Source organism: Gracilinanus agilis, chromosome 4 (assembly GCF_016433145.1).
Source record: "Gracilinanus agilis isolate LMUSP501 chromosome 4, AgileGrace, whole genome shotgun sequence".
In the NCBI taxonomy this organism is placed as follows: Eukaryota; Metazoa; Chordata; class Mammalia; order Didelphimorphia; family Didelphidae; genus Gracilinanus; species Gracilinanus agilis.
In genome coordinates this window covers 312,735,650-312,762,800 of record NC_058133.1, presented here as the reverse complement: position 1 = coordinate 312,762,800, position 27,151 = coordinate 312,735,650, and the positions used below count along the sequence as shown (strand labels likewise).

At 37.3% G+C, this 27,151-nt stretch overlaps 1 protein-coding gene across 5 annotated transcripts in view; it reads right to left on the bottom strand.

The window, feature by feature from the left end:
* The window catches only part of KCNQ5 (potassium voltage-gated channel subfamily Q member 5), a 705,402-nt gene that overhangs the window by 119,056 nt on the left and 559,195 nt on the right, over positions 1–27,151 (bottom strand). For all 5 annotated transcript variants that reach the window (XM_044676058.1, XM_044676060.1, XM_044676062.1 and 2 more), the window contains exons 4-5: positions 14,067–14,242; positions 13,133–13,258 (exon numbers count right to left, since the gene is read on the bottom strand). In XM_044676058.1, the coding sequence (XP_044531993.1) occupies positions 13,133–13,258; positions 14,067–14,242 (302 nt within the window). The remainder of the gene's footprint in view (positions 1–13,132; positions 13,259–14,066; positions 14,243–27,151) is intronic.

The following is a 27,151-nucleotide window of genomic DNA, read 5'->3' as shown; positions in this document are numbered from 1 at the left end:
CTTTCTTTCTTTCTTTCTTTCTTGTCTTAGAATTAATACTAAGTATCAATCAGTTCCAAGGCAGAAGAACAGTAAAGGCTAAACAATTTGGGTTAAGTGACATGACCAGGGTTACGGTGCTAGGAGCTAACTGCAGTCAGATTTGAACCTAGGTCCTCTTCTCTCTAGGCCTGGCTCTCTATCCACCAAGTCATCTAGCTGACTTCCCAGAGAAGGAAGAAAACAAGCATTGATTCAGCACTTACTGTGCATCAGCCACTGTGTTAAATGTTTTACAAATATGATTTCATTTGATTTTCTCCCTCAATAACCTTGGGTGGGAGGTGCTATTATTATCCCACTCTTACAGACGAAAAAAACCCAGAAAGACAGAAGTTAAGTGACTTGCCGGGGATCACATAGCTAGCAAGTGTTGGAGTCTGGATTTGAAGTCATCTTCCTGACTCCAGGCCCAGTTCTCTATGTATCGGCCTCATAAACTAGTTGCCTCTAAGAAGAGAGGATTAAACAATGAAATAGGAATCTTGGCATGTCCTTTGGTACATTTAAAGTTTTTATTTCCCCTTTCCTATTGCTTTGTGATTTGGAGGACTACATGCCATTATAATTCAAGTGTTAGGAAAAGTAAGGGAAGGTGCTCTGGAGTTTAAGTGTTGGACTTTAATTTGTTCAATTCACAAAATATATTAAGCATCTGGGCTTCTAGGTTGCATAGAGCACTGGGATTGCAGTCAGGAAGACCTGGGTTCAAATCCAGCCTCAGATATTTACTAGCTGTGTGACCCTGAGCAAGTCTCTTTACCCTGTTTGCCTCAGTTCCTCATCTGTAGAATGGGATAAAGAAAAAAAAAAGGAAAACCACTCTCGTATCTCTGCTAAGAAAACCCCAAATGGGGTCATGAAAAGTTGGGCATGACTTAAATGAATAAACAAGAACATTAATGTCTATCCTATGCCAAGGCACAGAGCCAAGTGGTGGAGATACAGACACAAACATATAAATGAGTCCTTGTCCTCCAAGAACTCATATTCTACTCAGTTATGTTACCTGCAAACATATAAGGAAATATTAAGATAAGCAACAAAAAAAGCATTAAATACTCGGGGATGGTGGTGGTAGGTATCAGGAAAAGCTTTGTAGAGGAAATGAATGCTGGACTGAACCTCGAAGGAAGGTGAGTATTATAAGAGTCCCAGGTAAGGAAGGAATATATATTGAGGACAGCCTAGGTAAAGGTATTGAGAAGGGAGAAGAGATACTGAGATAGGGCACTTTGTAGGCAAATTCGATTGGATTATATATTGCAGGAAAGGGAGTTATAGAAGTCTGGAAAGGTAGGTTGCAGCCAGATTGTAGGGGTCCTTAATTGCCAGGCTAAGGAATTTGTGTTTTCTTCTAAAGGCAATAAGGATCCAGTGAAGCTTTTTAAGCAGCAGAGTGATATGGTCAGACTTATACTTTAGGTGGCTCAGTAGATAGAATACAGGGCTTGGAATGTGGAAGTGTCATCTTTATGAGTTCAAATCTGACCTCAGACATTTACTAGCTGTGTGATTCTGGGCAAGTCACTTAACCTTGTTTGGCTCAGTTTCCTCATCTTTTAAATGAGCTGCAGAAGGAAATGGCAAACCATCCCAGTATTTTTGCCAAGAAAACCCAAATGGGGTCAACCGAGAGTTGGACATGACTGAAGAGTGACTGAATAATAAAATGCTTTAGGAAGATGATTGAGGCAATTATGTGGAGGGTGGATTGGAGAAAGGCACACCTGGAAGGATAAATACCAATTAGAAGGTTTTTGGTAAAAGTGTGGATGGGAAGTAATGAGGGCATGAACCATGTAGAGGTGACACGAGTGAAGAGAAGGTGTCAAATGTGACAGATATTATTGGGGGCAAAATGGACAGGATTTGACAATTAACTGTATAGGGGGCAGGGTAAAAGAGAGGGAAGAGTCAAAGATTATCTGGATGACTGGAAGGATAATGATCGAAATGTTGACAGTTCTTCCAGATTTTTATAAATCTTGACCACTCAGTTGACCACTCAGGTCAACTGTCTATTTTGATACTTAAGAATAGCATGCACATACAGATGAGAGTGAGTATGAGTGCAGGATTGCCAGAGAAAATAAAGGGACAGATTATCAGCGGTGAGGTGGATATAGTGCATGCAAAAAATATTTTAATAAATTATGACTAGATATGTTTATTCTAGGACTATTTACAGTGGAAGTACTTGGTCGGGTAAAGGACTAATCTTTTTATTTTTAGCTAACTGCATTTTATCATTTTATTCTATGTAGACATTTTAGGGAATGAATTGAAACATAGTGCATATGATAGAATGTGTTGTTACATATTATTTAATTATATATATCACATATCATGTAATCACACACTATATTAATATATTGATAGATCTTTTTATAACAGAGTCTTATTCTTTATAGCTTAAGAAACTTATAAGAAGATTTATTACATTATTTTTATATATGGTAAAACAATTAAAATGCATTCTGATTTTACACATAGTTTTACTTAAGTATACGTGTACAAATTAATATAGACATGACAGAGAAAGATTCCTTTTACTTCTCTTCCTTAACTTAATTTAAGTTCACTTCAATTTGTCTTAGGTCCATTTGTAAGATGAGTGAGCTGGAGTTGAGAAGATAGCCCTGTGAGGTCTCTGATTACTAGTATGGAAAATCCCTTTACTGAATGAGAATCAGTAATTGGTCTGTGACTTATATTCTTGGAAAGTTGCCTGGAGCACTAGGAAGTTCAGTGACTTGTGTGAGGTCACATATGTGCCAGAGACATGGTTTGGACCCGCTTCTTCCTGACTTCAAGGCTGACTTATCTGCTACGCCACTCATTCCATGTCCGTAGCATGTAGAAATAAGCTTACTGGCAAGGCTAGATTAAATCCCTCTTTTAGAAAACTTCTTAAGATTTCTTGAATTTTCTAATTTTCAGAGAGCTTGACATGACTTGCCTAATATCACATAGTTTGTTACTATGAGAGATGAGACTAGAGCTCAAGTCATTTATATTTTAGTCTTGTTCTCTTTCTTCTCCATCAAATCGACATGCTCTATGTCTCCACATGTACAATTAGCCAAGCTCCTAGTTTCAGTCTGATTGGCCTGACACTTTTGCCTTTTGTCATCTGTTAGTTGAATATATCTTTTCATGCCTTGATCTGAACCCTGCCCTTGAGACTAGGTTTCCTTGACCTTTGATAGGAATGCTTCCTTTTCTGTCTAGAACCTTTGCTTATTAGAGAATTGAGTCATTCATTTGTTTCAGGGTCTTAGTTAAAACCAAAATGCTTTTTATTCTTGCGCTTTGGAGAGGGAGTCACCAGGAGATGTTTATAAAATATTTAGATGATACTCTTGCCTTTTAAAAACATTTAAAAGATTTTATTTTCCCAATTATGTATAATAATAATTTCCACATACATTTTCTGAAGTTATAAGATCCAATTGGTAAGCAATTTGATCTGGGTTATACATGTATTATCATGAAAAGCATATACTTCCAAGTTGTTCATAGACGTAAGGCAGTGATTCCCAAAGTGGGTGCCACCACCCCCTGGTGGGCGCTGCAGTGATCTAGGAGGGTGGTGATGGCCATAGGTACATTTATCTTTCCTATTAATTGCTATTAAAAAAAATAATTTCCAGGCTACTAAGCAATATTTTTTCTGGAAAGGGGGCGGTAGGCCAAAAAAAGTTTGGGAACCACTGAGTAAGGTAATACTCATATAAAATCAAAACACCCAAATAAAAACACAAATAAACTAAAGTGAAGAACAGTATGCTTTGACCTGCATTCCAACTCAAGAAGTTCATTCTCTGGAATTATATCGCATTTTTTGTCATAAATTCTTCAGATCAATGCTTACCATTAAAAAAACCCAACAACCTCTTACCTTCAGTCTTAGAATCAATACTGTGTATTGGTTCCAAGGCAGAAGAGTGGTAAAGGCTAGGCAATAGGGGTTAAGTGACTTGCCTAGGGACACACAGCTAGGCAGTGTCTGAAGTCAAATTTGAACTCAGGACCTCCCATCTCTAGGTCTGGTTTTCAATCCATTGAATCACCCACCTGCCCCCAATTCTTAACTTTTTAAAAATAAAAATTTCTGTCTCTGTAACCAGAGTGACAACTTTTAGTCTTCAGATTGATATATTTAATGAATTACTATCAACAAACATATGTAGTTGGATGCTGTTGGATTGAATGAGCTTTGTAATTCTAGAAGCTTAGAATCTTGTAAGATTTTTACTCATGTATTAAAGAATAATTTGTGTGTGTGTGTGTGTGTGTGTGTGTGTGTGTGTATCTGTATGTATGAGAGACAGAGACAGAAAGAATTTTTTTCCCCTCAAGAGGCAAAATGAAGCCATTCAAGATGCTGGTAAGTAAGGGCCACCATCAGTCAAAATAGTAGCACTACAAATAAACAAATCAATGAAAATGTGTTGACTTCCCTTAGAATGTCACAGATATGACCTTTTAAGAAAATGCTATGTGGGTTATTCTGGCAAAAAGAAACAAGTTGGTGACTAAGTGAGAGGCATATTAAGAGTTTCCCACGTACTGTTTAACGCACAATACAGTGATTCTTATTAGTAGGGAGGAAAAAAAAAGAATGCTAATGGGAAAGGAGGATAAAGACTCTGTCAGGTTGAGCCCACCAGAAATTGAATTTTAATGGTAAGAATTCATTTGAGTGCCTTAGTAATTTAAATACATTAGAATTCTTTAAAAAAGAGTAAAGGAAAAAAATACCCCAAACGGAATAAAAATACATAGCTTTCAAGGTTTAGTTAATCAATTGTCTCCTTTTTGCTGGCAAGAAAAACCTCCTGTTTTTCTCAGTTTACACAGTTTATCTTCCTATGAGTCATATATTTTCTTTTGCCTTGTACACAAAAAGGTATTTTAAGCAACCATTTTGTCAGATGACTGCACTCCTTCAGGTTTTCTGTTTTGTTGTCTGGCTGTTTGTGTGCATGTGTTTCTCTCTGTGTGTGCCCGTGTGCACATGAACAATGCAAAATGTCCATTAGTGTATGAGTGGGTTTGGAGTGGTAGAGGCTGGGAGAAAGTTATAAAAGAAAATCAAATTATTTAATTAACAGAATTCTTGTAGTTCTAATGTCTATTCATGTCTATTCATCAAAGAAAAAAAGTTTCTAGTTAAATCAGGGGTTCTTAACTTTTTTTTCTGTGTGGACCTCTCTGGCAGTCTGGTGAAGCCTATGGGCCCCATCCCAGATAACATACAAAGTCCTACGTTATGATATTGAAAACATTACTATGCATTTCAATTCATAAAATAAATATATAGACTTCCAAAGAAAACCAATGATGTTAAACATAATTATCTGTGATCTATCTGTTAATCTATCTATATCTGTCTATCTATCATCCATCCATCCATCCATCATACATTCATTTATTTATTTACCTAGCTACCCATTTAACATTTATTTATCCATCTTTCCATCTATATCTATCCATCCATTAATCTATTCATTTACTTATCTACCTATTTATCCATCTATTTAGATCTTTACCCATCTATCCATCTCTATTTATCTATTTATTTTCCTATCTACTTCTACATCTATCCCTATTTCTTCAGTATCTATGTATCTATCTGTAACCAGTTCATAGATCCAGGCTAAAAACTCTGGAGGTAAATAATTCTGATTTTTCTTCCTTGAACTAATGAAATCCCAGATTCAAGCTCTATGAGTCAGTCAGTCAGTCAATAAATATTTATTAAGTGCCTACTGCACAAGGTATTCTGCAAAGCCCTGCAATCTAAAGAAAGATAAAAGTAGTTCCTGCTCTCAAGGAACTCACACATTGTTAGAATTCACAAAAATCCTACTGTGATGTATCATCATGATGTGGAAGTGAGCCTGGGTTTAGCTCAAAAGCCACATGAAGCGTTTCCTGGTCTGCTCTGGCTGCTGGAGCCTTTCCTTATAGAGTTACCTTTTTTGCCCACTCCATATGTTGCTTCAAGGTTGCTATTTCTATATATGTTGTTGCTTCCATTAGACTGTGAGCTCCTTGAAGGCAAGGATTGCTTCTGCCTTTCTTTCGGGCTCCAGCACTGTGTATGGTGCCTGACACATAACAGAAACTTAATAAAGGCTTGTTGATGGACTGGAAAAAAACGATGCCTTTCTTGTGGAGCCTGAGCTCCAACCACTTGGATAAGCTTTGCATATGGATCTAATGAAAGCCTATGCCTGCTGTCTGGGAGCTACTTTAGATCACTGCAGAGAAGCTCTTCACTGGAAGGTTGACTACTGAGTGATTCATTCTTTTGATGACATGTGAACTAGATAAAACTACAAAGTGGCTCTCAGTCTTGTTCTAAAATGCTGATGGTGGGGGGCAGCTGGGTGGCTCAGCGGATGGAGAGGCAGGCCTGGAGACAGGATGTCCTGGGTTCAAATCTGGCCTCAGACACTTCCTAGCTGTATGACTCTGGGCAGGTCACGTAACCCCCCTTTTTCTAGCCCTCTTCTGCCTTAGAACCAATACACAGTATTGCTTCTAAGATGTAAGGTAAGGGTTTAAAAAATAAAATAAAATGCTGATGGTGTCAGAGGGGCAGAAAACAAGGGAGGAGGGTTAGAGAGAAGCTAAAGATAATATAGTTCTTAAATCATCTACTAACTTTCTGGTATTGTTAATGTGCAATCTTTGTCCCATGACTGATAGAAGCAGATGCTATCAGAGGAATGGAACCATGTCCATACTGACATTCTTGTTATAACACAAAGAAGTTACAAATATATGGAAGGAGAGTTTACAAGCTTTCTTTGGCCAGGCAAATAAAAGAATGGATTTCTCTTTGCACCTAAAAGTAACAAGAAATATCACTTAATGGGGCACTTGACCTTAGCTCTCATCATGAGCAAGATAAAAGAGAAGCATGGAAACAGTGAAAGTTGATCTTCTAACATTTGTTGCAAAAGATAAATTGTTAGAGAGATTCTGTGATGAACTCAACTGGAGCTTCCAAACTAAATAAAAAAACCATATTTTCGATGCAAAAGAAAGATGCTACAACTACGTTGGAAAATTATCTTTGAGACTGAGAATTGAGAAAGGTCAAAAGGCTTTTAAACTATTCAGTCAGAGGCCTCACACAGGAGCCCTGAAGTATTATTTTTTTCAAGAAGAAAGTTAGAGGGTGTTGTTACATTTTTTAGCACTAAATATCATCTCAAAAAATAAAATTGGCTATAGCCCAAAACAGAAAATGACTTTTTGCAGTACAACGATCAACTGCTTAGAGCAAAAAATCAAAAATTAGTTTCAAATTAGAATAAAGCTAAAAATATGACATTGCATGTGACTATGGTAACTTGGATCTGCTTTCAACTCCCCCCCTCTAAAAAATAGGAAATATATAAATAATAAAACATATAAATAAATATGTAAAAGCAAAGACATTAAATCTACTCCCATTTACTACAAGTGTTTCACCAATGCAAAAATTACTATAATGAGAAAATCAGGAGATCAGAAACCTCCTCCTCCAATAAGTCATTTGATCTTCTAGTCAAGCAGAAGTATGATATTCAAAGCCACCATTAATTTTGAGTACAATCTCATTTGCAAAATATTATGGGGGAATATGATAGAAGATCACAAATTGTATTGCTTCACAAAACATTAAAAATGGTTGCAAAAAGGAACTACCCCTCAATAAATCAGCAAACCAATAAGCATTTATTAAGCACCTATCATGTAGAAGGCTCTGTGCTAGTATCTGGGCATATGAGGATAAAATAAAACAGTTTCTGCTTGTAAGGGCTTACTTTCAATCAGGGGAAACTATATACATATATAACTTTACATGAGAAATATACAAAATAAATACAAGGTCTTTAATACAAAATAAATACAAAGGGGAAAGCCACTGAGACCCAGTTAAACCACATTATCCTGAGAATACTTGTAAATGTGACTGGAAGATTAGGGGAAAAAAACCAGACATAAAAAGAAAGAGATCTGTTTGTATTTTTGTAATAATTTATTCTTATCAACACTGATAAATGGCCTCTACCAAGTCAGTACCAAGTGCCAAAGTACAAAGGTGTATACGACTAAGTCTTTGTGTTGTTGAACCCAACTATAGTCAAACAAAAGAAATCTACACTGGAGATTAAAACAATTTTAAAGGTACCAAAGCAATAATTTTTAAGATATCTTAATGAGTACTTAGGTACTACATTAATGAGTAAAAAATTTAAAAATAATGGAGAAGATAGAGATAGCTAGGTAGCACAGTGGATGCAGAGCCAGGCCTAGAGACAGAAGGTCCTGGGTTCAAATGTGACCGTAAGACTCTTCCCAGCTGTGTGACACTGGGCAAGCTACTTAATCACAATTGCCTAGCCCTTACTGCTCTTCTGTTTTAGAATGGATACTATCAGAGGTTAGGATTTTTTTTTAATGGAGGAGATAAAGGATTGAACTTTAATGAAATAAGACAAAACCCTTAAAAGGTGGCCAAAAAGATGCCAGCAGCTGTCAAACTGTATGTGTGCTTCTTCATCTGTATTACCCATTTAAGAGAACTGTCTATTTATGTATCAAGGGCTGCTATGATGAAAATATGAGAAGGGACCAGATATTTTTGTACAGAGTTTTCTATAGCAGCTTAGATCTTCATAGTCACATTGCCAATGTAGAAAACATAAGATCCTGCTCCACTATTTGTTGATTAAAAAAAAAATCTGGCTCAGTGCAACAAAATTTATCCTTAAAGTCTCTCTTCAAAGAATATGTCTACAATGCATATGTTAAATCATAAGATTCTGTAGCAGATGTGACCATGGAAATAACTTTGTTTTGTAGTCTGCTCTGAGTCAGCATCAAGCAAGGCATGAAACATGGAGACATATGCTCACTTAAGGCATTTGCAATTGTCATGGAGGATGTCCTGCTTGGAATCCAAATTAGGAAGGATTCCCTATTGATGGTAAGAAAGAGTCTTTACAGAAGGTGAGCTTCAAATTTTCCAAATCACAGACACCAATATATTAACTGTATTAAAGTCTAGGAGATTTCAAAATCACCTCCAGTAAAATCTTTGTAATGGAAATGCCCTCAAGGACCATCTAGGAATATAAATAGAAAAATAAGAAAGTTCCTGCACTTAAGGAACACACATTCTAAATGGGGGGGGGGACAACACATATATAGAAAGTTTCAGCTTCAACGCATTTGGAAAGGTTGCATGGTCCTTAGGGTGCTGTGGCAAAACAGATAGCAATGCTTCTTCTTTGATGACATTTCTTCTTGAAAAAAGGATATCAGTTTCTGACGCTGAATCATTTGACCATATCAAAGTCTTTGGAGACATAATGGGCAAAGGAATACGCATGATGAATGCAAGTTGGTCCCAACATATTAACAATACTGACATGTAAAAAGAATCTTAGAAAATGTAAACTGTGTGATATGTATGAAAATGGAGTGAGTTATACATGAGATGAGAACGAGACATAACAGACAATCTGATGTCATACCTTTCATTGAATAGAAAAAGGACCAGACAACATATGCCATGACATTATGGGAAATCCTTTATGGAAGACTGACAGAGAAATGTGGGTAATAATCTCATGAGATGGAAAGGTACTGAGGGATTGCAATCTGCATAGGGGGTGAGAGTATTGACACTAATGAGATCATGAAAATATCCATAAAGAATTCAAGTATTGTGTTTTACAACCAGGGGCAGGAGGGAGGAATGACTGATTCTGATATACTGGTAGATGCATTGAAGACAACTTCCAGTTGAAGAGATTACAGATCTACTTGTGTGAATGAATAATAATTTGCTTTTTTTTTTTAAACCCTTGTACTTCGGTGTATTGTCTCATAGGTGGAAGAGTGGTAAGGGTGGGCAATGGGGGTCAAGTGACTTGCCCAGGGTCACACAGCTGGGAAGTGGCTGAGGCCGGGTTTGAACCTAGGACCTCCTGTCTCTAGGCCTGGCCCTCAATCCACTGAGCTACCCAGCTGCCCCCCTTTGCTTGTTTTTTTTTTTTGATCCAGACAGTAGAAAAGCCTTTGCCAGTATTGCAATGTCAATTTATTTTCATTTTTTCCTTTTGTTTTGTCTATAATCTAAGGTACAATAAAAGTCATCAATGATTTTTCCAGAGAATTCACCTTTGTGGAATAAATATTTGTTGTGTGGTAATGGATTTGTTGTGGAATCAAAGAAGTTTGCAGAAGCTTTGGACAACTGAGAATGCTTTGCATTTTCATAAGATGATTTCTATTTGTCATTTTTTTTCTGTTTGACCTTCTTAATTGAAAGTAATGCCTAGAGGAATATAGGTCAACATTACAAAAAATGAAAGGAAAAAATGTCTAAAATCTGTGAGCTTATTAGGGAATGCAAGGGGAAAAAATCAGGATTTCCAGAGCTAGCTTGAGTGATTCTCTAACACTTTTCATTAGGATTAAGTTTGTCCCCTGAGTACCCTGATGTCTTATCATTCTGAAGACTAAGTGAGCAGAGCCAAAATCTAATGGATCTTGCCAAACTTGAGGGCTTGAGAATGAGCATGGAGATAGACTGCATGTCTGTCAGCTCATCATCAGCTTGACCAAAAGATGATGACATTTTTGGTTATAATAAATCTGGAAGCCACACAGTTGACTACTCACTCCTTTGGGATTTTCTCTCTGGGATTTTGTGACACTGCTCTCCTCTTACCTGTATGAACATTCTTCTCAGTTTCATTAGTGGGTTCATCTTTCATATCATGCCCCCATCTGTTGGTTCACCCCAAGGTTGAGTGTTATGCCCTTTTCTATTCTTTCTTTACACTAGGGGTTCCCAAACTATTTTGTGTTTTATGGATTCCATTAGTGATTTGGTCAAGCCCATGAACTTCTTTTCAGAATCACATTTTTAAATAATTGAATTTCATTTAGCTACATTTCAGCTAAAGGTTGGTGAAAATAAAGATGTAATTTTTCCCCCCATCCAAATTCATGAACCCTCAAGGACACTAGTTTGAGAACTCCTGCTCTAGCCTTTCTCTTGGTGACCTCATTAACTCTTACGGATTTTAATTATCACCTCTGTTCTGATGACCTTTCTATCCCTATATTCTACTTAGTCTCTCTGCTGAATTCCAGTTTCATAGCGCCAATTTTCTCTTGTATATATCAAAGTGGATATCCTGAAAGCATCTCAAACTCAACATGTCCAAAACTGAAATGATTATTTCTTCATCCAAACTCATCCACTCTTCAAACTTCTCTATTTCTATCAATGGTGTTATCAGTCTTTCAATTACCTAGGTTTGCAACCTTGGTATTATCTCTGACACTTCATTGTCCCTCACTTCACATATCCAAAATTGCTGCAACATTTGTTTCTACAATATTTTGTGCATTCATCCAGTTTTTCTCTACTACCCCAATCACCACCCTGGTTCAGACATATCATCTCTTGAATATAATACTACAGACTCCCTACTCTTCTGTTTGTCTCCAGTCTCTTCTACCTCCAATTTTTTGTCCATAGTAACGTTCTCTCCCCACCTGTTCTCTCTATCTGCCTTTTTGTTTGTCTCTCCCTTTCCTTCTCCTGCTCCCGCCCTCTCTCTTTCCTTCTCTGTTTCCCCCTTTCCTCTATTTGTCTGTCTTCCTGTCTCTCTCTCTCTGTGTCTCTCTGTGTCTCTGTGTCTGTCTGTCTGTCTGACTCTCTTCCTGTCCACCTCCCTATTTGTCTGTCTTCTTGTCTGTCAGTCCCTCTCTTTCTATCACCCTCTCTCTTTCTCCCTTATCTGCTGTCTTAGTATCAGTTCTAAGATAGAAGAATGGCAAGGGCTATGCAATCAGATTTAAGTGACTTGCCCAGGGTCACTCAGCTAGGAAGTGCCTGAGGCCAGATATGAACCCAGGTCCTTCTGACTTGAGGTCTGGTGCTTTATCCACTGTGCTACCTAGCTTCCCCTCTCATAATAACTCTTGAAGTCACTGTTGACCACTCTTTCCTTCTGTATTCTCTTACCTCTTTTTTTTTAATGACACTTCCCATTTGGTTCTTCTACAGAATAGTCAAAGTGATTTTGCCACTACTACCTTAATGAAAGGATCCCAATGGTTTCCTAAAACTGTTATGATCAGAACAGAAGCCTTTTTTTGTTTACTCATTAAAGGCTTTCATAGCTTGGCCCCCACTTGCCTCCCCAATCTTATCATATAAGAATCTTATTTCTGTCCTCCACACTCCTACTGGATTGTCTTCCTTTCTGTTGTTCATACATGACACACCATCTCCCATTTCTATATCTTTGCCCTGGCTGTTCCCCAAACCTGAAATTCATTTCCATTTTAGCTCCACTTTAGAATTTCTCATTTTCTTCAAAATGCTACTCTCATGATACATTCTATTTGAAGCCTTTTCTTAAAGCCATTTCTTATCTTCTCAGCTCCAAGGGCTCCCTCTCCACATTTACTTTGTATTTTTCTGTATCTACTTTGTATTCATTCATTCGTCTATCCATCTCTGCATCCATCTATCTTTCTATCTGGTTTCTGTTTATTAACATGTTCTCTCCCCCAATAAAATGTGATATCTGTAAGAATGGTGACTTTTATTTTCTTCTTTGTATCTCCAGTGTCTGGAACAATGCCTGGTACATAGTAGATGCTTAATAAATGCTTATTGATTTGTTGGTGATTTTCTATTTAAGTGATAGGGAGATTGAGATCTGTCTCATTAGTTAGTATATGGCATGAGCTAAGGAAATATTAGAACTCTGAACTACTGCAGTATTCATACATTACTACATACATCTGAGACCTCAAATGACCATGTTCACTTTTTTTATGTATTTTTATTTCACAGGTTATAGGTGGATTTCTACTTTTTTACTTTGCATATTTGTTTTCCTGCAAGTGTTATGTATCAATTGCCAGTCCTTAACATGGTACATATATGCGAAACTTGCCTCTCGTAAGTTAATAGTTTTCAGTGAAGCTATTCAGAATAATCAATGCATGGTGTTCCTCCAATGATTAAAGAAATGATTATTTTCATACTTACCGTACCCCACCAGAGAGCATCTGCATAAGTAGAAAACTCTTTATTTTCATCCTTTTCCACCAAGTAGACAAGGAAAGATGAAAAAATAAGAACCAAAAATCCTATGTACCAAGCTGTGATTAATTCCTAGGTACAAAAGGAATGAAAGATTTTTAAACAGGATGGACAAAAAGGAAATATACATTCATACATGCACATGTCGTCATATGTGAAGGGGTTTATCATTATGTTCTCATATGAGAACTCCCTCCATCAATGTAGAATATATACTTATGATTTGGTAAATAAGTACTAGGGCATCTTCTGAGGCATGTATAAGTTGTGATTTGCTTAAGGTCACACAGCTAATAAATGTCAAGTGGATGATTTGAACCCAGGCCTTCCAGACTCCAAGCCCAATATCCTGTTCTTTGTACCATACTTAATCCTACATTTGACGTAGATACAGAATTTTAGTTGGGTAGATTATGTCAAAAACCAAGTGCCTTCCATGTCACAAAGCATGTTGTTGGTATATGGTTTATGATCAAATTTTGAAAATACATGACCCAGCAACATCAATCAGCCTCTAGCTTCAGGATTTGGAGTTCAAATCAGTATGTTTATTTGTAACATTCAATTTAGTATCGTAGAAACATTTAATTGACAATTTATACTTACATAGTGTTTTAAAGTTTACAGAGTGCTTTCCTTACAGTGCCCTCGGGATACAGGATCTATATCTATATCTAAGTATTACTAAGCCATTTTATAGCTGGGAAGACTGAGGTTCTGGGAGGGTGACTTTTCTATAGTTACTTAGCTAGAAAATATCTGTGGTAGGATTTGAACCTGTGACTCACAGTTCCACATCTAGCCTTCTTTCTCACTATGGCACATATCCAATAAAATGTTTGAACGAATTTTGACTGGGTGAGGCAGAAAACAAGCTTACCTTGCTGTGAGCATAAACAACTGAACCTAACAATTTCCAAGTTCCTCCTCTTCGGTCCATACGCACCATGCGGAGGATCTGTAGGAAACGAAGACTTCTGAGTGCAGATGTTGCAAAAATATTACCCTGAGTTTTTGCAGAAACAACTGCTATTGAAGCGATGAGAACAATGGTATCTGAAAGAAACAATGGACAGTGACCATGAGTGGCATAACTCAGAATTTTTAAGGTCTCAAGCAAATATTTTTGACCAGGATCTTTTGCTGTGGAGCCCTTAGACCTTGGTCAAACATTGAAGGCATCAAGGCCATCCACTCTGCTTCTGGCCATTACCAATCTTCCTGACTTTTTTCTTGCCATTGGACTTGAGTGACTCTGGAAGAGAGAGTGAGATCAAGGACTTTGTGCAACTCTGCCTCACTTAAACACAATTGATGGGCAAGTTAAGATATCACCCTTGCGATATCATTTGTCCTCTTTGAAACCAAGGGATGAACAACAACCAAACAACTACAAAATAATCAGATCGTCAGTCTGTCTTATAATGTAGAGATTACTTGGCAGGGCATTTATGCCAGCAGAGAGGGAAATCAGGACGGAAGCAAGCAGGGACTTTATCCTTTGCTCTCACTCTAGCTTGAATTTTTGCATTTGCCTCAGTACTAGAACCTGAGAGCAACTAATTCTCAGTAAGTTAATTCATTAATTTGTGTGTACTTGGACAAGTTTTAGTTGCTGTTCAGTCGTTTCAGTAGTGTCCAGTTCTTTGTGATCTCATTTGGGATTTTCTTGTCAAAGATACTGGAATAATTTGCCATTTCCTTCTTCAACTCATTTTATAGATGAGGAAACTGAGGTAAGCAACATTAAGTGACTTGTCCAGGGTCACATAGCTAGTGTCTAGGGTCAGATTTGAATTCAAGAAGATAAGTTCCTGATTCCAGGCCTGGCACTCTGTCTACTGGGCTACCTAGCTGCTAATAAATTTAGAAGATTCAGCTTAAGTTGATACCATATGTAAGTATAGCACTTTGAGCTTTCAGAGTTCTGGTAGCAGCTAAGTGGTTCAGTGACCACTGGACCTGGAGGCAGGAGGACCTGATTTCAAATCTAAGCTCAGACACTTGCTAGCTATTGATCTTGAGCAAGTCACTTAAACTGTCTGCTTCAGTTTCCTGATCAGTAAAATGCGGGATAATAATCACATCTACTGCCAAGGGTTGTTGCAAGAGTCAGATAAAAGATGCATTCATAAACTGATTTGTAAGCTATAAAGATTTCTATAAATGCTAGCGGAACTTTCAATGGGTTAGATTTATTCCTTCAGTTTCAGTGCTGTGATGAGGCACTAGCATAGGGCTACTCTTGTATAGCTATTAATATATGTATTCAGCATGCAAAATGAATATATTTTAATAGAAATGTATACATCAACATATAAAACATTTAATATACATAAATATGTTTGTCGTATCCATAGTTCCTTTTGTAAAACACACAGGAACCTTGAAACTAGGGAAACAAGATGAATAAAGAAAGAGAAGATAGTCTAGAAAGACAAACAGAATCATTATCCTCAATGGTGAAATCTACCTGGAGGGTTAGATATCTTGTAGAAGAAATGGAGGTGAATGGCCTCTCCTGAAAACTTTTACAACAGTTAATTTGAACCTAATAACCTCAAATAAAATTCCCTTCCTGCTCTGAGTAGACTATGCTGTGAAGGGTTTCCATATGTCAAAGCAGTATTAGATTTCAAAAATCCTGCATTTAGAATCCTTTTGGGATCATCCAGGTTAACAATTATCCTAACACATAAATTTATTAGCTTGAGCCTCCTCTGGGTATTGCCTGGGAATTATACAGTGGTTAGGTGAGAGAAAGAAGAGCATCCTTTTGACACTCTTCAGATGTCTCTCTGGAGAAATGAGTGTTAGGTATGGGATAGGAGGAACTGAATTGAAGGAATTCCCTTTACGAGCAGTGATGGAAGTGTGAGTAAGCCTTGAAGTATTATGTCTAAGGATGGTCCCAGCTTTTGTTCCACCTTCTACCAGTTTTCTATGTGTAATCTGGGGTAAAAAGGCAATGGTGATAATAATAATATTAGCTAGTATTTATATAGAGCTTTCAGATTTGTAAAGCATTGTATAGATGTTCTCATTTGATTCTAACAAGAACCCTCTGAGGTAGGTGCAATTTTTTTTCCTCTTAAAAAAGCAAACCAACCAACCCACATCCTCACCTTCTGTCTTAGAATCAATACTATGTATGGTTCCAAGGCAGAAGAGCACTAAGGGTTAAGCAATGGGAGTTAAGAGACTTATTTTAATTGGTCTTTTATTTTTGTGTCATCCACATAGTACAACTAAGGTGACTTACTGGGCACAGTGTTGGATTTGGAATTTGGAAGACCTATATTCAAATCTTGTTTCAGACCCTGGCGAATCACTTAAATTTCTTTTAGTCTTATTTTTCTCATCTAAAGCATGGGGTTAAAAACGAGCACCTACTTAAGAGGGTTGTGAGAATCAAATGAAGTAGAGTGTAAAACGTTTCATAAACCTTAAAGTATTATATAAATGCTATTATCATACTATTTTATTATTATTTTACAAATGTGTTCCTCCTTTCTTCCCCATCTAGAGAGTTTCTTTGTTACTAAGAATAAAAGCAAAGGATCAACAACAAAGAAAAGGTAGTTCTTATGAATGTCAATGCCAACAGAGTGTTTCAGCATATGCCATGTTTTATACGCATGCTTTCATATCCATGCCTCTTCCCAGAAAGAAAGGTGATTGATGTATTTTCTCATTTTTTTAGGGTTAAGCTTTATCATAATTAAACAGTATTTAATTTAATTTTGTTCTTGTTTCTCTTTTTGCTCTTTTAGTTTTTGTATATATTAAGCAATTAGTACAGTACCTAGAGCTTAGTATGATTTTTGGGACATAGTAGGTCCTTAATAAATGTTTATTGATGGATTGATTTTCTTGGTGATAATTACTTCACTTTGCATCAGTTCACATATCTTTCCATTCTTCTCTGACCTCTTCATAGTAATTTCTTACAGTGCAAATTCCATTACACCCCTGTGCCTTAGTTTGTTTTTCTAGTCTTTGATTGCGAGGCATCTACTTTGTTTACTATTCTTTGCTACTACAAAAAAATGCCACTATAAGTATTTTCTTGCATACAGGGCCTTTCTTTTCATCTGTGACCTTCTTGGAGGTATATGCCTATGAAAGGGATTTCTAGGAGATAGGACTTTAGATTTAGTGTTGAAGACCCTTTGATATCATCTAGTCTAACATCCTAATTTTACAGATGAGGAAACTAAACTCCAGAGAAATTAAATATTCTGCCCAGGGTGAAAAAGAACTAAGTGAAAGAGAAGATGTTTGAAAGGAGATAAGCATTTTAGTCACTTTCTTAGCATGATTCAGAATTGCTTTCTACTGTAGTTAGACTAATTCACAGCTTCACCAATAGTGTATTGATATGCCTGCCTTAAAATCCCCTTCCATCTCTAGAATTCTATGAAAATATTAGCAACACAAGAGACAATAATAATTTCTATTTACATATTATGCTTTCTCCCCAAACCCTGTGAAATAGGACAGTGATTTATTATCCCATTTCATAGACAAAAGCATGAGAGTTCAGAGATTTCAAGTGACTTGTCTATGGTTGCCAAGTTATTAAATAGAGAAGTAAAGCTGGGATTTGAAATTCTGCCTAATGCCTGGGGTAAGGATGGGATTTGTGCAAGGGGGATGGGACAAAAGGAGCCAGAGAAGGAGTGACTGACAGTTGGTGACAGTTGGTGACAGTTGAGACCAGAGAGAATTCTGGGAAATGCTCCTGAGGAAGGAGGAGGAAGGAGAGGTCTTCCGGCGGAGGCCTGGGAGGAGAGAGGAGGAGGACATCCCAGCTTGGATCCAGTCCTGAGGGCTTCCTGAGGATCTTTCTTTGGAAATTGAAACCTTGATTCCCTGATCAAAGTCATTCATTGCATCTCAACTATCAAGACTTCAATCATTGAGTTAGCTAAGTTTTTGGCCTCCATTTTGGGAGCAATCTCTTAGTTTCCTTCACCCATTACCCAATCTTGCTTGAGTGACCCCCTTTCAGTCAAAACTAACAATTATAGGAAAGGATAGAAATAGAAATAGAAACAGAAGGAGAAGAGGTGAAAGGAGAAGCTTAGAAGTGGGAACCGGGGGCAGCTGGGTAGCTCAGTGGAGTGAGAGCCAGGCCTAGAGACGGGAGGTCCTAGGTTCAAACCCGGCCTCAGCCACTTCCCAGCTGTGTGACCCTGGGCAAGTCACTTGACCCCCATTGCCCACCCTTACCACTCTTCCACCTATGAGACAATACACCGAAGTACAAGGGTTTAAAAAAAACAAAACAAAACAAACAAAAAAAAAAGTGGGAACCATTGGGTTTCCCACCTAAGTGACGGAGCCCATAGGAATAGTGAAGAAGGCACCCTAAAATCCCTCTGCCCTTCACTCCTTTCCCCAATCCCTGAATTGTAAATAATAAAAGCCATTCATTAGTCAGATAGTATTCCAGAGTGCCAGAGAGACTACGAGGGAGAAGAGGAACCACAGCTTGGTCTGGCTACTTCCATCTTGAAGCTGGACCACCCGCTGTGAATTTAACTGATGGGGGGGGAGGTTTGTGGGAACCCCGTCCTTATTTGGGATCGGACTGGGGTACCACAAACCTTGTCTTATAGGGAAGCCTTGCCCCTAACTCTTGTGGGGCGGCATGACCATCCAGGTCACCCAGTTTTGGGGTGATACCCCCTTAAAATCTCCAGAGTACATTCAGTGTGAGGGGAGAGCTAGAAGAGAGTCTCACCATACAGACTCTCTCTCTCTCTCTCTCTCCTCTATCAAACATTGGTTATTGGCTCTCATTATTATTACACTGCTGTACAGTAGTTGCCTAATAAATGTTTATTGAATTGAAATTGACTCCAAAGTTAGGATTATTTTCATTTCCTCATTTGCTTTTGCAATCTTTGATAGAAAAGAGCTTTGATCAGAATAGAATAATGGATATTTATGTGTATATATGTGCATATATATATTCATTCCAAAGAATATTTAAAAAATTCTCTACATTGGGACAGCTAGGTGGCTCAGTAGATAGTGTTCCGGGCCTGGAGTGGAGAGGATGTGGGTTCAAATCTGGCCTCAGACATGTCCTAGCTTGTGGGCAAGTCACTTATCCCATTTACCTAGTCCTTGGCATTTGAAATTCTGCCTAGTGCCTGATTCTTAGAATTGATTCCAAGAAAAAAATAAGGGTATTAGAAAAAATAGTCTATATTTTATAGTATACCAAAATTAAAACAAAGTTCATTAGCCAGAGAGTAGGAGAGAAAATCAAAGGAACAGTCATAGTTTTGAATTAATTTAAAAAATAAATGCCAATTATGAGAGTCTAAATGTTTAAAGTCACCAAAATATGCAAAGGTAATAGCAGATCTTATTTAATAATTTCATTGTAATTCAGATCAGAACCAAAAGTCAAAGTTCAGTGAAATTAAACCAAAGATAAGGAACCAAATCAGAAATGGTGAATGTAGCTTCAAAAAATATTTTTCTTGTTAGGTTACATTCATATGCCAGTGTCACCCATTAGACTTTTTGTTTTCAAACTCCTCTAGAGGTTTTTCTCTTCTAACAACACTGTAGAAGTTGAAAGCCATTTTAACTTAATTTGGAGGCATCTATTCTCTTTTATTCTACCAAGAATTATATCTCACTGGTGCTATTTCTTTTGGAAATATTCAGTTTTTCCTTCCTTTCTGATGAGACAGTATGGTTCAATATAAAGAAGTCTGGGTTTAAAAAGGAGATTTAAATCCTGGCTCTGAAATTTATTACCTATGTTACCTTGGGCAACTTATTTTCTCTCCTCTGGGCTGCAGCTTCTTTTTATGCAAGATGAAAGACTTGGACTACAGTTATTCTTATTCTTGTTTAACTGAAAGCAAAAAATCCACTAACGGTGTGCATGTGACTTTCCCTTACTTCATTAATGGTTCAGGGAATTAAACCATTATGAGATCATAGATTCAGGGTTGTAAGGGACTCCTCATTTTTTATGTGAGGAAATAAAAAGGTCTAGGGAAGGTTCCAGAGTCACACAGATGGCTTCAGAGCAGGATTTGAACCCTGATTCTCTGATACCAAGTCCAAATGTTCTTTCATAATAGATTTTCATCTAAAATAACATAACTTTTCAAAAGGATCAATTTGATATTAGCCTCATCTTCTCTTCTCAAAGTTGTTAGAGCTCCAATTGTTTTGGGCTTAGGTTTCATTCCTATATCATTTGTCTTTTTCTTTCCCCCATCACCTTTTACTGATGTAAGTTACTGGTTTTTTATTTTTCTATTTGAATATTTTTAGCCCTCATTAACTCATCTGTTAACTGATTTTCTTAATCCATAGATACTTGCCTTTATCCATAGGAGCTGAAAAGAAACATTCGCAAAGAAAAAAATAGATCCTTCTTTAGTTGAACACTTTTCTTTTTAAAAGAGCTGAGAACTGCTGCAAAGGAAAATATCATAGCAACAACCCAGAAAAATTTGTGAAAACGAAAATCATGAAGTCCTGGAATGTGAACTTAAACTGAGGCAGAAGCTAGAGTGACTGAATTCGCTCATAATTATAGTAGAATTTCAGCACATGAAAACCCCACTAAAGGAAGGAGTGGTCAGATTATAAAAGAATATTAAAGGGAGCTTAGAGAACATCTAATTTCACATGGTGAAAGGAAGAATGTATTGTGTTATCAGTTCTTCAAATTTTCATGGACTTCATCTGCACCAACTTGCCTTCCTCTCTTATCTTTCTCTAAATTCTCAGCAAGTCTATCCAGGAAAGGAGGTAACAGAAAGTATTTTCTCTTTCTTCTTTCATTTGTTCACTGGAAAAAGAAATTGATGAGGATATAATGAAAATGAATATTGGTCTCTGCTGATCTTTTCTGGTCACATCAAGTAGATAGATATGCAAGGGCCCATCTGACCCCCAAGTCCTACCACTTAAGTGTCCAAAAGGTCCTACTTTCCAAATTTTACTACTTCTGTAGGCTCTCATCTTTTAGTTGCAACAGATATCTCAATTTGTACATCACTAAGCCCCATGGAGCAAGCAGCCAATGAGGTGAGAGCAATCATTCAGGAGTCAGTCCCTGGACTGTCCACCTCAGGCCCTGGAATGAGATTACTTCCATAATAATATCCCTTGACACCAGAAAACACAAGCATTCTGTGGCTGAATAACAACAAAAAAGATATAGAAGAATCATTGTGAGGTTTTTTTTCTGATTGAAACTCCAGTGAAAAGGTATAAAACTGAACTACTTAATAAGGGGCTATAAAATTTAAGTATACAGATTATAGTTCTTTTGAAAAGAAAAATGTTCAACTAAAGGATCTATTTTTTCTTTGTGAATGTTTCTTTTCAGTCTCTATGGATAAAGGCAAGTATCTATGGATTAAGAAAATCAGTAGCAGAAGAGGTAATGAGGGCTAAAAAAAATCAAGTGGAAAATAAAAAAGGAATGTTATGTCAGTGAAAGGTGATGGGGAGGGGAAATTGGGGGGAATGGCATGGGGAATACAGCACGAATGAAACCTATGCCCCAAAGCACTGGAACTGCTAGAGCTATGGAAAGGGAAGGTGGGGCTACAGGCAAGAAAGAGCAACACAAAGCAGTTAATAATTGAGAAGATATTCTAATGCTTTAAATGAGTACTTTTAAAGGCCACATTTTTTAGAAGAAATGAGAAAAAATCAGGAAATCAGAGGAAAAACTAGTTCATATCTAAAAGCAATCCAATAAATACCTGGAATATCTGTATTCATAATTTTTTCAGGACAAGCAATACAGTTTAGAGAGGATGAAGAGAGACCAACATACTTGTTACATCATTTAATATTCTAGGACTTTTCCCAAAAGCACTTTGAGAAGATTGTGAGTGATAAAACATACAGGGATAATAAAAGAAACTATTATTAGAGGATGCTAGAGTGTTGCAATAACATTATTTATATGATCAGAGATGGAAGGGATTTTTTAGATCATGTAGTCTAATGCTCTCATTTTACTAAGTCAACTAGGGCACAGACGAGTTAAGTTGAATCCAGTTTTGTATAAAATACAGATATTTTTTATCTAAAGATAGATAAGTTAAAAATAAAAATAAATATAAGTTAAAAATAAGTTTTAAGGCATCCAAGTCCATTGCTCTATCCACTACCCCATTTCGTCTATTGCAGAATTAAATATGAGTAAGATCCATTATGTGCAGCTAGGATAGAGTGTTGGAGTCAGGAAGAATTCTCTTCCTGAGTTCAAATATGGCCTTAGACATTAAGTAGTTATGTGACCTTAAGCAAATTATTTAACCCTGTTTGCCTCAGTTTCCTCATCTGTAAAATGAGATGGAGAAAGAATTCCTCTAGTATCTTTGTTAAGAATACTCAAATGGGGTCACGAAGGGTTGGATACAACCGAAAAACAACTAAATCACAACAAAAGATTTCTTATGGGCAATATAGGAGTTTTTAGGAAACAGAGTACTGAGAATACTCCTGCTACAAGGTGATTTTGTCCATAAAGACATTCCTTGTTATGGAAGTAAGAAGAATCAAAATTCCAGGTAATAGTGGAGGGATGACTGCATCCATGAAGTTAGCTGCTAAGTATAAGAAATCATTCTTGACTCCTTCCTCTTCCTTTTTCTCTTCCATATATAATCTTCTGCTAAGTCCTATTGCACCACCTGCACATCTTGCTAGATTTTTTATCTGCTTAGATATTTGCTTGCTAGATTATTTACCTTGTCATCATTCACACAACCATTATCTTATTTCAAGTCCTTGTAACTTATATGAACTACTGCAAAATTACTCATTTTCTTGATTCCAGATTCTTCACAATCTATTCTCTATGCTGTTTTCATAATAATATTCTCAAAGCATAGGTCTCATTATATCACTGTCTTAATCTTTACTTTTTCTGCCTTTAGTATAAAATAGAAAGGGGGCAGTTAGGTGGCTCTGTGGATAGGGAGCCAGGTCTGTAGATGGGAAATCGGGGGTTCAAATTTAGGCTCAGATACTTCCTAGATGTGTGATCCTGGGCAAATCACTTAACTCTAATTGCCTAGCCCTTACTGTTCTTCTGTCTTGGAACTAATACTAATATTGATTATAGGATAGAAGGTAAGGGTTATTAAAAAAGAACAATATAGAAGTTCCTTAGAATGACATTTAAAACCCTCTCCAATGGAGACTTACTCTTCCAAATTTATTTCTCTCTTCTTCATGAACATTACATGACTTGTAATTATATCACCTGGAAACAGCTCATCAAGCTGTTTCCAACTCAGCATTTTATCTCTGTTCTTTCACACAGGTCTCATGATTCTGAGTGCGAGGAATGCACCTTTCCTTACCTTCTAATTCTTAGAACTCTTAGCTTCCTTCAAGGTTCCCTTCAGTTTTCACTTCCTACATTAAGTTCTTCTTGCCCGCCTGGCCCCACTTTCTTTCTATGTCTCTGTCTGTCTGTCTGTCTGTCTGTCTTTGTCTCCCTCTCCCCTTCTCTCTCCAAATCACCTTGTATTGTACTTATATATCTGAGCCCAAGGTGTGATCTCCAGTAGAATATAAGCTCCTGTGGGAAGGATCCATTCCTTTTTTGCTTCTGTATCCTCATTATCTAGCACAGTATCTATATATAGGCATATAGGAAATGCTTAGTATCATTCTTAAATCGTATTGAGACCCATTTTGTTTTTGTATTTCTAATACATATACAAGAATAGAATTGACAATAATTATAATGCTGAAATAAATAGCCACAGATGAATTGCAAAACGTCAGGATATCTGGTGGCTTCTTTTGATTCTTTTTGTAATTTGTTTCAGTGTCATTGGAAATATTTTCTGCTATTGAACAGAAATTCCCCTTCTGTACTTTTTGTCCTGGCAAATAGTAGCTGTTTATTAAAAGTTGACTGGGGTAGCTAGGTGGCTCAGTGGATGGAGAGCCAAGTCTAGAGATGGGAGGTCCTAGGTTCAAATCTGGCTTCAGACACTTCTTAGCTATGTGTCCCTGGGCAAGTCACTTAACCCAATTGCCTACCCCTTACCACTCTTCTGTCTTGGAACCAATACTTTGTATTGATTCTAAGGCAGAAGGTAAGGGTTTTAAAAAATGTTGATTGATTGATTTCATCTTATTTTGGTTATGGGTCAAATAGAAAACCAAGGAATCAATCATTCTCTTGTAATAATGATTATCACTTACATTTATTTGTGATTTATAAAACTCATTATTTCACTTAATTTTTTTTGTTTTTATATTTTTAAACCCTTAACTTCTGTGTATTAGTTCCTTGGTGGAAGGGTGGTAAGGGTAGGCAATGGGGGTCAAGTGACTTGCCCAGGGTCACACAGCTGGGAAGTGTCTAAGGCCAGATTTGAACCTAGGACCTCCCGTCTCTAGGCCTGGCTCTCAATCCACTGAGCTACCCAGCTGCCCCCTTCACTTAATTTTTATGTCAGAAGTAGTCAGGCTGTGTAGTGGAGAGAATCCTCTCTCAGATGCTTATTATCTATGTTACCTTAGGTTAGTCACATAACCTCTTTCTGCCTCAGTTTTATCAGTTGAAAAAAAGAGGATAGTAATGGCACCCACTTCACAGGCTGGTCAAAAGATTCAAATGAGATGGTATTTGTAAAGCTCTTAGCACAGTACCTGGCACATAATAGGAACTATATAGATGTCAACTATTACTGTTAATGTTGTTGTTATAACAGTTCCAATAGGCAGGGAAAGCGTTACTACTTTCATATTACAGATAGGGAAACTGAGGCTCATACAGGTGATTTACTCTTGGCTATACAGGCAGCAAAGTTAAGATTTAAGCCCATGTCTTTTGACCACCACATTCAAGTCCAATGGTCCTTTTATTACACCACACATACATTGTATCTTAAATTTTTGATTACTATATCCTTCCATGATTTTTATGCCAGAGAAAATAATCCAAATTACTTAAGCCTGTCCTTAGAGACTTATGCTTGAAATTTTTGGTAACTTATATTGTTTGTTATATACCGTTCAAGAATTCTAACTGAAGAGCCTCAGATTTGGAGTCATTCTGTTGGAAAACAAGGAGAGAACTCTTACATTGTGAAGGACTGTAAGCATCAGCATAGTTCAGGAGGTGGCATGAATCCAAAATATGAGGTACAAATTACAGAGAGGAATCCAGCCAGGCAAACTGAGACTTCATTAATCGGGAGAAATATGGGCAGATAAAAAGAAAGAGGGGATACATGGGAATGAAATTAGACAGCCAATTAGATGTCTGAAGTGAAATATGCCCTAAAAGGACCAGGTAAAATTGAGGTTATATACACTAAGGCATTGTGTCACAGAACAAGGCAGTATTCTATTCCAAATCCCCCAGTGCTAGAAAGACTGCTTAAAGGGAGTTCAGAGAAGAGTTGCCAAAAATTACTAAAAGAATGAAAAGACTCACTGGGCAAAATATTGTATGAAGGAGCAAAGTATGCATTGTCTGAAGTAGCCTGAATTTCCAGTTTTGCTGGGTCAATAATGGTTACCTTGAGGCTAAAGGTATGCTATATGTAGCTATAATAAAATTAATCTTATTAGGGGACTTCTTGAATTGTCATGCATAAGGAAAAGTAGGCAAATGGTAGTACACAAGATAATTTACAGGTTTTATAGCATGTAAGAAAGGAAGTGGCTATAAGTCCAGGAAGGCTTGTGTTCAAGTGCTGCCTCTGGAACATACTTGGTCTTGTGATCCTAGGCAAGTCATTTTAACTTTCAGTGCTCTGGGCAACTTTCTAAATTTATAAGTTGAAAAGAAGGCTTTAATCTGCATTGAAAGAAGGAATTTCCTAACCTGAGAGTTACATGTGACAATGAAATCATAAGTTTCAACTTATCTCCAAGGATGAGAAGCCTTGACTGTGGAGGAGAAAACAACAACATCAATACATTTTTTTGTTGTTTAGTATCAGTTTCCTGTTCTTTTGCTCAGCCTGAAGTCTGGTGTGGAAGGAGGTTCTTCATTAAGACAGAGCCAGGGCTGTAATGGTGCCTCTCTCTCCTAAGCAAGTGGCCTAGCCTGGGCAGTGAACATTGGAGAGGGACAGTGTGGAGTCCTAATGAAGAACCCCTCAGGCTTTGCTTCAGGGTGACTGAGGAAGAGGGGCTAGTACTCCCATTTTTACAGTTGTATCAGGTGGCTTGGTGCTAGTGGACAATTGTGAGACATAGAGGGATACCATGGGGAGAAATTATACTTCCTCTGGGACTCAGTATTTGCACCCTTGTGAAATATGAGTATTCCTCTCCACCTTGCAGGGGTTGCCACTCCTCGAGGGTTCCATTGCAATAAAATCACTTCCTCATAGTTGTTAGAGCATTGTTTGCTGCCCATTTCCATATAGATGTACCTGACTGGCAATCTGCTTGACTTGGAAGTCCATGATACATGAAATGCCTAAAGATGCCGAAGTAGTGTTTTACACTGGTTTTGAGACATTCCAGAGTCTCTGTTCCTCACACTGTTTACTACTTAAGTAAATTTTCACCAGGGGCTAGGATTTTTCGTCATGGTTTTGAGATGATCCCTTGGTACTGTTCATTTTCTGCTGACAGAGGAAGACCTTATGAGAACTGAAAAAAAAGATTTTAAATGTTATCTAGTTTAATGACAGGAGTTATATAGAGGAAGACAATGGAGCAATTAGAGCTCAGTTGACTTGTTGACAAGTCAACAAGAATTTACTAAGCATTTACTATGTGCCAGATACTATGCTCAGGGATAGGGACATAAATACAAGCAAAAAGGAAATTCAAATGAGATCAAATGAAATAATATTTGCAAAGCATTAACCCAGTTTCTGGAATATAGCAGGTACTTAATGCTTTTTTTCCTTCCTTCCTTCCTTCCTTCCTTCCTTCCTTCCTTCCTTCCTTCCTTCCTTCCTTCCTTCCTTC